The 12,815-nt window shown below is 40.5% G+C and overlaps 1 protein-coding gene across 2 annotated transcripts in view; it reads left to right on the forward strand.

Annotated features, from left to right (window-relative positions):
- Positions 1-12,815, forward strand: part of LOC127579282 (protein SFI1 homolog) — a 120,401-nt gene that overhangs the window by 81,096 nt on the left and 26,490 nt on the right. For both annotated transcript variants that reach the window (XM_052031965.1, XM_052031967.1), the window contains 3 exons: positions 3,319-3,495; positions 5,872-6,161; positions 7,964-8,056. In XM_052031965.1, coding sequence (XP_051887925.1) covers positions 3,319-3,495; positions 5,872-6,161; positions 7,964-8,056 — 560 coding nt within the window. The remainder of the gene's footprint in view (positions 1-3,318; positions 3,496-5,871; positions 6,162-7,963; positions 8,057-12,815) is intronic.

Here is a 12,815-nt window from a genome sequence, read left to right on the forward strand (position 1 = left end):
AAAATTTTCTTTTATTTCCCTCCTGTTAGGGTATAAATATTCAGCATAAATTGCATTTGAATCTAATATGCATGGTTTCAAGATCCAGAAGGAAGGAGATGACCCTCCATATGCACAGGTTAATCAGACTTATTCACAGTTTCCTTGTGAGTCGATAATGTTTGCCTGGGGACCCCCCCCCCCCCCCCCCACACACACCTTTTGTAATACGAAAAGATCACAATTGATTGACACAGACCCTCCCTTTATGATTGTCCCTTCCATCCCCTCTTTATTCCTTATAATTCGAGCATTGTTTTGACGGGAAAGGGCTCCGAGCTTATCAGCACCTAGAAAGTATTTTTTAAACTCTACAGAAACTTTGCAGAGAATCAGACTGCAAGGTCACTGTGGGGAAACAGAATGAAAATTGTATCCTTGAGTTAATCTTGTTTATGAAAGAGAATGATTTTTCTTACAGATTCTTGAGCTCGCATCCTGTTGTTTCAAAAGGTCCACTGGTTTCTCAGAATCTTTGGTCACTGTTGATTCATCAGGAATTAAATGCACATCTTGCAGAAGGTACTTGTGTCAGCATTTTGTTTAGCAGTTTTTTTTCAGAAATGGAAACTGTTAAGTCAGTTCAGGCACAACAGGGGTAAATGAAAATATAAAATTGTTATGTGGAGACAGCTCAAAAGTAATTCCAGTGGCTGGTCAGTATCCTGGGGTCGAGGTGATTCGGGAGCGAGTCAAGATCTGAAGTAGGTTTGGGTCCGTTCAGAGTTATGGAATTTGATTACGACATGGTGTGATGGAGGAGTACGTAATAAGTGGGCATGACTAAAGCCTGTTTGCCATACTTAAAGAACATTGTTTTGTTTTATTCACATCAAAGGGAGATGTTTACTTCATTAGTTTTGTGCTGGATCAGATGGCTTTTCTCTTTTGGAGAGGAAAATGTGCTGATTTCAATCATTTTTTGTGATCCATTCCTATCAAGAATTGATTTCTTAAAAAAAACCTGAAAAATTACTTGTTTTAGACATAATTAGACAAAAAGCTCTTAAGTGAAAGATTGGAATCCTGCATCATGAATAAGGGACCAGTCATTTAAAACTGAGGTGTGTAGAAATTTATCCTCTCAGAGGAGGGTAGTGAATCTATGGAATTCTCAGCCTCCTCCGAGGGTGGTAGAGGCCAAATCATTAGACATATCTAAGATGGAGATGGAAACCTATTTGAAAGATGGAGGAATTATAGGGAAATGGTTATGGGGAACTGGCACAGAAGAGGAGTTGAGGTTAGTTAAGATCAGCCATGATCATATTGAATGGCGGGGCAGGCTTGAGGGGCCCAGTGGCCTTCTGCTCTTACTTTCTTGTGCAGTGCCATGTTACTTCACAATAATGACATTCCATCTATTTACTGGTGACCTTTTTGTTTTTTTTTGGGGAACTGCCATCTTGATCAGATGACAGAATTATTTAGTACAGAAACAGGCCTATTGGCTCACCGTGCCATGCTGACCATCACATACCTATCTATAATAATGCCATTTACTAGCATTTGGTCAGTAGCCTTCAATGGTTTGGAGATTTATGTGCCCATCTAGATAATTATTAAATGTTGTGAGAGCATCCACCTCCACTGCCCATTCAGACATTGCATTCAGATTCCAACACCCCTGTGGGTGAAGATGTTCTTTCTCAGATCCCCTCTAAATCTCTTGCTCCTTGCCCTAAACCTATGCTAGCTTGTTTTTGAAACCTCTGCTAAGGGGAAAAGTTTCCTACTATCTCCCCTATCTATGCCCCTGGTAATTTTGTATACCTCTGTCAGGTCCCCCTCAGCCTCCTCTGCTCCAATGAAATCAAATCTAGCCCCGCACTCATCAATACATCTTGTTACCTCTTTTGAAAACAATTCAATCAAATTGGTCAAACACAACCTCCCCATTATCTTTGATTAATCCCTGCCCTTCCGAGTGCAAATTTATCCTGTCCCTCAATTTCTTTTTCCTCCATAATTTACCGACATGAAGTTTAACAGAATTGGGTTGATAACAAGGAGAAAGGCTGTAGATTGCAGATGGTCAATCTAGAAAATAACTGTGAGTTAATACACTCAGTGGTGAATAAAAGCTGTAAGTGAATGTAAGGTAAATAGTTGGATACTGAGATGTGTAAAAAAACACACACACACACACACACACACACACACACACACACACACACACACACACACACACACACACACACACACACAGACTTGAGAATTCAGCCTGAGCCTTGTATTTCCCAATCCAAAAGACAAGACATTCGGTACAAGTAGCCATTAATCTGACTTGTAGAAGGAGCCATTCATTTCTTTATTTCCCACCCCCATTGTCAGGTTGGTTGCTAGGGAAACAATATTTGCTTTAAGACCAAACAGTACCAGGCTGAGAGAGGCTTGACATAGTTCTAGTTGTTCCTTATATTAATTAAACATAAAACTGTCAACTGCCATCAAAGGAAATTTGATGAACATACCTTGTTTGGGACAGGACAGATGTAGGTATATTATATGAAAGTATATACTTAGCATATATTCATTTTATATCCAAAGATGCAGTCATTCTGGTGAAGGAACCTTTCTAAATTCTGTAACTCTATCCTACAAGGTTAATGGGCGAAGACTTAAAGGACTTAGACCCTTACTGATGATGAAGGAATGGTGAAATATTTCCAAGCTGGGCTAGTGTCCTCTTGGAAGAGGAACCTGCAGCTGGTGCTGTTCTGTGTGTCTGCTTTTCTTGGTGGCAGAGTTTCGGGGTGTTGTTGGGAGTACCCCTGGTGAGTAACTGCAGTGCATTTTGTAAATGATACACACTGCAGCTCCGGTACATTGGTAGTTCGAATGAATATTTTAAGTGGTTGGGGTGCCAATCAAGTGTGTTGCTTCACTTGAGACACAAGAGACTGCAGATGCTGCAATCCGGAGCAATAAAAAATCTGCAGGAAGGATTCAGCGGGTCGAGCAGCATCTGTGGGAGGGAAGGAATTTGACGTTTTGGGTTGAAACCCTGCAGCTTTTGACCCGAAATGTCGACAGTTTCTTTCCTCCCACAGAAGCTGCTCGACCCGCTGAGTCATTCCAGCAGATTGTTTTTGGTGCTGCTTTGTATCTTTTTCATTGACAATCTTATTACTAGTGATCAAATACTACCATGGCAGTGACTTGATCTGTGCATCAGCTTCTGTATTTTACAGTCTGTTTTCCCTTTGGAATGAGAAGCCTGAAGTTGTACTCCTCCTGTGGTTAAGGTCTTTAGTCTTCAGCTTGTTTCTTTTTCAGGTATTTGATGCCTGGCTAATATATGTGCAGGAGCAGCAGAGAAAAAAGTTGCGCATTGCAAAAGCAGTGGAAAACTATAGGAGTCACCTTTTACGAATGGGAGTTGCTGCAGTTCTTCAGTATACCTCTGACATGATCCATTTGCGCAACCAAATTGCTGCTGAACATCAAGTGAAGGTAAGAGGGAGGTTTGAAGTTGTTATCTGTGAATCTCACTGAAACTTTGCACTCTCAAGCAACAATACTATAAGGAGCAGTAAATCTGTTTTTGGTGATTAAAAACAGAAAATTCTGCGAACACTCAGCAGGTCGGGTAGCATCTGTGGAAAGACAAACGGCAAACATTTCAGGTTGAGACCCTTCATTGGAACTGGGAGGTGAAAAGCAGGTTTAAGTTACAAAGAGGGAAGGGAAGGAACGGCCAGGTCAAAGGGAGTATCTGATATGGTGAGCATTGTTTTCGAAATTGTCTGAGGACAGCTGGAGGGGGAATAAAACAAACAAAGGGACTTGTAAAACTACAAAATACAGTTTAGAGTTGTTTGTAGTGAATGGAAATCAAAAAGAAATGCTGGAAATACTCAGTGTCTATGGAGAGAGAACAACTGAGTTAGCATTACAGATGGATAATCTTACAGGAGAAATAACTAGTTCTAATGCATACAGAAAAAAATAAGTAACCTGAAATTGTTGAATTTGATGTTGAGTCCCAAAGGCTGCATCATGCCCAGACAGAAGGTGGGATGCTGTTCCTTAACCTTGTGTTGGTCCTTGATGAACATTGTAAAAGGGTACAGACGGATGAATCAAAGTGGATGTGAGATGGAAAATTAAAGTGACAGACAACTGGATAGTCCACAAAGCGGTCATCCAATCTGCATTTGGTTTCTCCAATGCAGATGACACTGTACGTGAGCACTAAATGCAGTACGGTGGATTGGAATAAGGGCAAGTGAATTGCTGCTTCACCATCCGTGCACCCAAATAGTCCTTCCAGGTGTGAAGGGAGGAGGTAAAAGATTAGGTGTTACATCTCCATGGGAAGTGCTGTTAGAAGGGGAGCGGCTGGTGGATACAGAAGAGTGGAGGAATCGCAAAGGGAACTGTCCCTTAGAAGAGAGGGCAGGATGAATCTGGTAGTGGAATTTCGTTGAAGGTGAAGGAAATTGCAAAGGATGGACCATTTACTGCAGGGGCTGGTAGGGTGGAGAGAGAGGACCATCAGAACTGTTATCATTGCTCTGTCTGGAAGGAGAGCAAAGGTGCAGGAAATAGCTGAGACATAATTGAGGGCTTTATCAAATAGTTAGAGGGAAAGCTATGATTATGAAAGGAAGCAATGTTGGTTGAGTGATAAACATTGAATAGGGAAATGGAGATGACGTGGGACTTTGTTTGCATACACTGAGGGAGCTGGTACAGCAAGTGCTGTAGTGCACCAACATTTAAACTGATACTCCAGTATAGCAAAGAAAAGACAAGCCGGTGGACATCACTGAATGTCAGCCAACAGTAAACATCAGCCAACTCATTTGCATGATGTTGCCCTTTATTTGCTGTACTGGAGAGTCAGCCCTGAAGTTTGGACTAAGGCAGTGGAGTAGTGAGAAGGCATCAAAACACGATGGAAAAATAATGGTATGTAAGTGGATTGCACTGTTATAGATGGTCAAGTTGATCCAGCAAGTTCAAGAAATACAAGGATACACTTTGAGCGGTACTGAAGTCCTGGCCAATATTTATTTGTAGAAAAGTGGGGAGAGAATGATTTGGATTAAGGCAGACAAACGGGAGAAAATTGACAAACCTGAAATTTTAAAAATCTGTGAATTTACCATATGCTAGAATAAGATTGACTAGTTGAAATTGGACCAGAGAATTTGCTTGGCACTGTATTAATGATGATTCTGTTTTTTAAAAAAAAGTACATTTGCATATTCCCTAATTTTGGTAATTAGTAATTGGTTTGTTATTGTCACATGTACCAAGAACGGTGAAAAACTTTGTTTTGCATGCCATCCATACAGGTCATTTCAAGTACATCGAGTAGTAGTACAAAGGGAACAGAATGCAGAATATACAGTTACAGAGAAAATGCAGTGCAGGTAGACAATAAGGTGCAAGGGCCACGACGAGGTAATTGAGAGATCAAGAGTTCATCTTTATCGTACAAGAAATTTTCAAGAGTTTAATGGAAAATTGATTTGCAAATCCAAGAGGTGCTTAATATTGTGAAGTCTTTGAGCAAGATGCCATTTATGTGAGGCAGACTGCTGGCCTTCATAAATTGACCAGCAAGTTCTGGAGATTTATAAATACCTCATTGTTCCTTTTTTTTGTTGGAGTTGAGAGTACCTTTCCCCAGAGGGGTTGCAGTAATTTGAGAAGGTGGCTGACAACCACTTCAGAGAAGATTAGAGCTGGCAATTAATGGTGGTGTTGTCAGCGATGCCCACAACCTGTAAAAATGAATAAGAAAACAAATATTGAGCAATCTACTAATCCGAACGGTTGATGTTTAATCTTCACTGAACCTCAAATATTTCTCTCCAGACTGCTTATGGCCTTCATCAAATTGTCTATCGTTGTGCAATGATTTGGAAGCAAAAAGTGCTCTGCAAAAGGGAGAGGCTGAAACAGAGGTCCACTGCTGTGACACGAAAAAAAAATGTGGCTTTCAAGCTTCCAGTTGCTGATGTTTGCAAAGAGAAAGATGTCAGTACGAAAATCGGGATCTCGAAGAGTGCATCTAGGAAAATGATTACAAAGGCTACAACAAATCCACTCCAATGTGATAGCTTTCCAACAATGCTACCTGGTGGTGATACGGACTTTGCCAATTTGTAAGTGAACTTTCTGTCTTGTGATAAAGCAGTGGACTCATGTCGACACATCAGTAGTCAGTAATATCGTGAGCCATTGCTGCTGACCTGAAGTGCTTATGAGATGCGGATACTTGTAAAAACCTAATGGTTACAAAGAGACACCTCCCATAAACTGAAATAAATGGAGTTGAAACTAAGACTGGAAAAATATAAGTACATAATATATGAAGAATAGAATGATGACATCATTTGCCCTTGGTGTCAATTTCAGTGTCTGCAAAAGATGGGCGCAAATTCTTTCTGTAAAAATGATAAGCAGCAACCATAACTAAGCTGTGAGACGTTCCATTGGTAACTGCTGATAAGGTCTCTGTTCACATAGAATTATATGTTAAGTATAGCTACAGTTGCAGGTCCACTTTGATGCACGCTCACTCGCGCCCTAGAAGTACAGAAAATACCCATAAAGGTTAATTCCTAAAATTCAGGAAGTCTTCTTTGATAAGACTCTGCTCAAGATGACCTCATTCCGTGGATGTGCAAAGATAAGGAGCTGTTCAGTCTGTAGCAACACAGAAAGGAGCCAGAGGAACTGAGCGGGTCAGGGCAGCATCTATGGAGGGAAATGGACAGTCGACGTTTCGGGTCGAGACCCTTCATCGGGACTGGAAAGGGAGATGGGAGATTTCCAGTCTTGATGACGGCTGTCAACCCGAAACATTGACTGTCCATTTCCCTCCATAGATGCTGCCCGACCCGCTCAGTTCCTCCGGCTCCTTTCTGTGTTGCTACAGATTTCCAGCATCTACAGTCTCTTGTGTCTCCCCTGTTCAATCTGTGCCACTTTTAAGGCTCTGGTCTCTTCTTGGTAATCGTTCAATGAAATCCATGTGTCTGTAGTCTGCCCATGTTGAACAGCTGTAATATACTGCTGAATAGACTACTGAAGGTTTAGTGATGCATAGAGTACTTGCTTTGCTGCCTCACCCAGTGCCCATTTCATGTTCTCCCTGAATTGGATCGTTGTTCTAATATTTTTGAGGTGGTGGTGATATGTTAGTGAGTAATATGTTAGTTAATTATCTAGGGTGATGCTCAACTTGTGTTGACGCCACTGTATGTCCCAAGCTGCCACTTTAGGAAGCAAACTTCACTGAGCTTAAGGTGACATACCAGATGCACTTCAATTTGGGGAAAGTCAGACCACTGGACTGCAAGAACAAAATTGTTTCTCTATGTAAGATTCTTTGAGCTTCATCAGGAAATGCATAAAAGTATTATAAAACACTGAATGTTGAACCTCTATTAGCCCATGATAATCTGAATATGGCTTGTTTACTCCCTTAATATGTTGTACCTAAAGCTATTTGTTACTAATCATTATTAAGCTATGGTGTTCTGTAGAACAAATTGTTTTAGACTCTTTGCTCAGCTATACGATAAGCACAGGAAATACCCCATTTCTTGGTATTGACCCCCTTTGTGTTGTCCCTCTCCTATTCAGAGAATTGTAAAAGGAGAAAAACAACTTTGTTTTGTGCACCCATTGCTCTGCAAAAGTTGAGAGATTAATAATGTGGGCAGTGGGTCACTATACCTTGTGGCGCAAGAACTGTTGGCACGTAATTCTGGAATGAAGTGTATTATTGCAAGTTTCTCATTGGAAGTGAGTGATTGGAGTGGAATGAGAGCACCAAGTGAAACTGTAATAACAGAATTATCAGAAACTATTCAGAAGGAAGTTAATTGCAAATGATTTTGAGAGAAGACTATGGCATCTATCTTTTGAAGATTAATTCAATCCTTCAATGTATCAATAGACACCTTGCACGTCAGGCAAGACTACAACCAAGAAAACCAACGTTTCTGCTCAAACCATCACAAAAGAAAAAGCTGGACAGTGGCAACCACAGGTATGAATATATTACAGAAACAGTCCAGTGTTATCCATTGTTCTATGAGAAGTGGTCCTCACTAATTCAAAAATACAAACATGAGCTGTGTCTTTCTTGTAGGCCGCATTCACTAACTCATCAAAGTAAAACAATTCCATGTTCTACAGTGTATTTCCCATCTTTCCATCCCTCTGTTCTATTCTCCTTCCATATTCTCACGCACTTCCATACCCTTATCCTGAATCACACCTTTCCTCTCATTTCTGCTGATCCCTTTTTATTCCCTCTCTCTTATTCTATTGTTTTCCCCCCCCTCCCACTTTCCCTCCAGCTTTGACTTGTATATTCTGTCTCAAGATCTCCACTCACACACCTTGTTCTTGACAAATCTTTCTATTATTGAGAACAGGACTTGTGGAAATGAGTTTCTGACAGATAACCAGTCCATTATCCTACTCTCTAAAGATATCGTACCTTGTGTTTTCTTTCTTATTATTAAGCAACTCTTGCCAGTATAGGAACCAGACAAAACTCTTCAGTGCAATCCATACCCAAATACCTCCTGGGAATGAACAAATTAAAACCATTTTGTGATATAGGGTGGTGTATCTTCCACTTTCCCCGTAGCATTTCTTCCCCTCTGTCCTGTTCTCCCTTTCTTCTTTGCTTCCTCTCTCTTTCCTCCCCACTTTCTCTCCTCCTGCTCACTCACAGGTTTCCCCTTCCCCCTCTTCCTCCCCTTCCCCTACCTGCTGTTGCAGCATCAGCACCATCATGAAAATGAAGCGTGCAGCAAACAGCATAGTGCTTGAACAAGAATTATCTAGTGAATGCATAAGGGTATAAATTAACAAGGATATAAGAGACGAAAATTAAATATTTTTCAATTAATGTTCATTAAACAAGGGTGAATGTAAGCCTCATCTTTATTCTGACTTGCCTTACCTAGTTTCTTTGTAGAGTGGATTGCAAATCTTGGTAATTCAGTGGATGCTCAGTCATTGAATCTGTTCAAGGCTGACAGTGATAGATGTTTGGGTACAAACACAATTAAGACTGTAATAATTGAGTGGGAAAGGAGTCTTGAAACACAATGAGCCACAATCCGATTGACCCGTGAAGCAAGTTTGAAATACCTGGTGGCCGACTCTGTTTCCATTCCTTAGATGAGCTACAGGTGTAGCTGTCCACGATCAGTAATGACCTCCTAATTCCAGTGCCCAGTTTCACTCCTGCCATATCTCATCTGTTGATGAAACTCTCGTGCATATTTCAATTCCTGCAGACCTGACCATTCCAACTCAATGTTGACTGCCTCCCCTTGTTCCACCCTTTGTCACCTAACTTATTCCAACTCATGGAAAACTAGAAGATTCCATTTTCAAACCAAATAATGAATACACAGGAGTCCATTTAGTACACTACAACCAGGCTGGCCTAAAAATACTTCTTAAGGTTATTTCCACTTTCCAGCTCTCGGTCCATAGCCTTGTAAGTCATGGCTCTTCAAGAGCTCATCCAAGCAATTTTTAAATGTGGTGAGACTTTGTCTCCATCGCCCTTTCAAGCACTGCTCTTTGAATGAATTTATTCTTCTCATCTGTGCTCTAACTCTTCAATTAATTAACTTAAATCTCCGTCTCCTAGTTATTATTCTCTCCAAGGGAAAGCCAGTCACATTATGTTGGCCTCTCATAATCTTATTCAGCTTAATTAAATCTTCCAGATTCCTTTGCAAAGAAAACAACCTGAGTCTACTCAGTTTCTCATGAGTACAATTCTCCAGTCCTGTCAACCTCTTCACCTTCTCTAGTACTGTCACATCCATCCCTCTTGTGCCATAATTAGAACTTTACACAACAATTTAACTGTGGCCTAACTGGTGTTTTTCGCAGTTCTAACATGACTTTTCCCTCATCAGGACCATTCCATTTCCTGCACTTCTGCTCCCATTTTTCCTCCCTCTGAACCGGGATGTTTCCCTCTATCGGCATTCTTCACAGCATCATTTTCCATGTTCAGTGAATCATCCTCTGCTATTGCTGGCAACTCCAGCAAAATGCTAAAAACAAATAGATCTTTCCCTCACCTCCCCTTCAGCATTCTGACGGCCGGTCCCTTGGGGAGACTGGTTCACTCCTCCATCAGTGGTTGTGCATTTTAAAATTTCACTTATAAGTATCCCATAATTTATTGCATATTCTCTTGCCTTGTATACTCTCCCAAAATGTATTACCTCACACATTTCTCTCAAATGAATTCCATTCACTACCATTGTACCCACCCAACCAGTTCACTGATATCTTTCTGTAGTCTAGACCCACCTTCCTCTCTTCAACCTCGTTGCTAATTTAAGTGTCATCAGCAAACTTCTTAAACATAGCCTCAACTTTTAAGTCTGTGTCTTGACTACATATTACAGAATTGAAGGGATTTTGTACTAAACCCTGCATAGCCCCACTAAAACTCTGGTTGATCATTACTCTTTGCTTTCTCCCAGAGTCGATATTTAATCCAACACCGATTCCTCTTCGATCACATGGGCTTACACTTTCCTCATTGATCTACCATCTGGGATCTTTCCTTCCTAAAATCCATAAAGGTCATGTCAATAACACCATTCACACCTCAAATAAATTCGATCAAAATAGGCATGACCATCCCTGACTACTCTCAACTAATCTGTGTCTAGTTAAATGTTAATTACTGCTGTTGCTCAAACTGTTCTTGCAATAACTTGGTGAATTTATTTGATCTTTCACCTTCATCTTTTTAAGCAATGACACCACATTAGCTATTTCCGAGATCTCCAGCATCATACCTGTAAACAAGGAGAATTGGAAAATGATAGATCCTGTACTGTTTCCTCCCTTAAATTTTTTTTTAAGAGTTTGGGATACATTTTAACTAGGCCTGGTGATTTATCCATCTCTCCTGTGCTGATTCATAACACCTAGGTAATCGAAGCCTTCGTAGTCTTATTCTCAAACCTTTCATGGCTTTAATACTCCCTATCTCTAATATCTGGCCCTACAGCCCTCAAAATAGCCACTCATCCAATTCTGGTTGCTTAAGTATCCACAATTTTAATAAGTCAACCATTAGTAGCCATGTCTTTAGTTATCTAAGTATCTCTCTTTGCCTCCCTACCACTCATTCTCCCTTTGAGGTACACCTTAAGCCTCACCTCTGACCAAGCTTTTAGTCATATGCCTTAATACCTCCCTAAAGGCAAATTTTGTTTGATATTGTTCCTGAGAAATACCTAAGGACATTTCACACTATTAAAATGTGCTGTATAAAGTTTTTTTTGTCACTAGCCAAATAAATTCTGCAATCTGAAAACAACACTAACTCAGGTGATCCAGTCATATGACAATTTTGCAGGATAGTTATTAGGTTTAACCACTCCCTATGGATAGATACAGTGGGAGGCAGAGGAAATTATTATTGTCTCCACAAAGGACACAAGTGAGAATACGGTTGCTAATGAATGTCTGGGCGTATAAAAACAATTCTGTTCTCTAGGCTTCTTTGAGGAATAAAAAATGATGAATATCAAAGAGTACAACTATGCAGAGAAACAAGTTTCATCAATTCTAAAGAAGTACTTTAAAAACCTTCAAAAAAATGTGTGGGATGAATAGCACTAAATACATCAGTAAATGTTAATCATATTCTTTTAAACATATCCGTAATATTCGTAATACAACTTCATTAGAAAAGGGCCTCTCCTCTTCCCAGGATTTTATCAGAATCAGGTTAATTATCACTGACATATGTCGTGAAATTTGTTGTTTTGTGGCAGCAGTATAGTGCAAGACATAAAGATGTAAAAATTACTATAAATTACAAAAATAAATAGTGCAAAAGAGGAATAACGAGATCATGTTCACGTGTTCATAGACCGTTCAGAAATCTGATGATAGAGGGGAAGAAGCTGTTCCTGAAACGTTAAGTGTGGGTCTTCAGGCTCCTGTACCTCCTCCCCGATGGTAGTAACGAGAAGAGGGCATGTCCCAGGTGGTGAGGATCCTTAATGATGGATGCCACCGCCTTGAGGCATCGCCTCTTGAAGGTGTTCTTGATGGTGTGGAAAGGGTGGGGGTTGTGCCCGTGATGGAGCTGGCTGAGTCTACAACCCTCTGCAGCCTCTTTCGATTCTGCACTCTTCTGATTGAAGCCTCCATACCAGGCTGTGATGCCACCAGTCAGAATGCTCTCCACTGTACATCTGTAGAAATTTGTAGGAGTCTTTGGTGACGTACCGAATCTCCTCAAATTCCTTATGAAGTAGAGCTGCTGCTGTGCTGCCTTCATGATCGCATCAATGTGTTGGGCCCAAGATAGATCCTCTGAGATGTTGACACCCAGGAACTTGAAGCTGCTCACCCTTTCCACCGCTGACCCCTCAATGAAGACGTGTGTGTGTGCTTTAGCACATCTTAACGTCTTCTGGACTTGACATAGTTCAAGAATTTTAGATAATGAGTATTTTCTACTTTTATTTGAGATTACAGCACCCACAGTATTTTTCTTTGACAATTTCAGGTAAACTTGCTGCTCACATTTATGCTTCCCCAAACCATTCTTTTTTCTAATACCACACTTGCTGAAGCATCACTTTGGTTTCTCTTTCCACAATGGTACTGACTGCTGAGTATTTCTAGCTTTTTCCTTCTATAATCATTTCAAATTTCCATCATCTTGTAGGTTTTTTGTTAAAACTTTGTATTTAATTGAAGCAAGTTTCTGCTTTTCCTTTGCTGGGTTCCAA

The sequence above is a fragment of the Pristis pectinata genome, chromosome 17 (assembly GCF_009764475.1).
Source record: "Pristis pectinata isolate sPriPec2 chromosome 17, sPriPec2.1.pri, whole genome shotgun sequence".
NCBI classification, from domain to species: Eukaryota; Metazoa; Chordata; class Chondrichthyes; order Rhinopristiformes; family Pristidae; genus Pristis; species Pristis pectinata.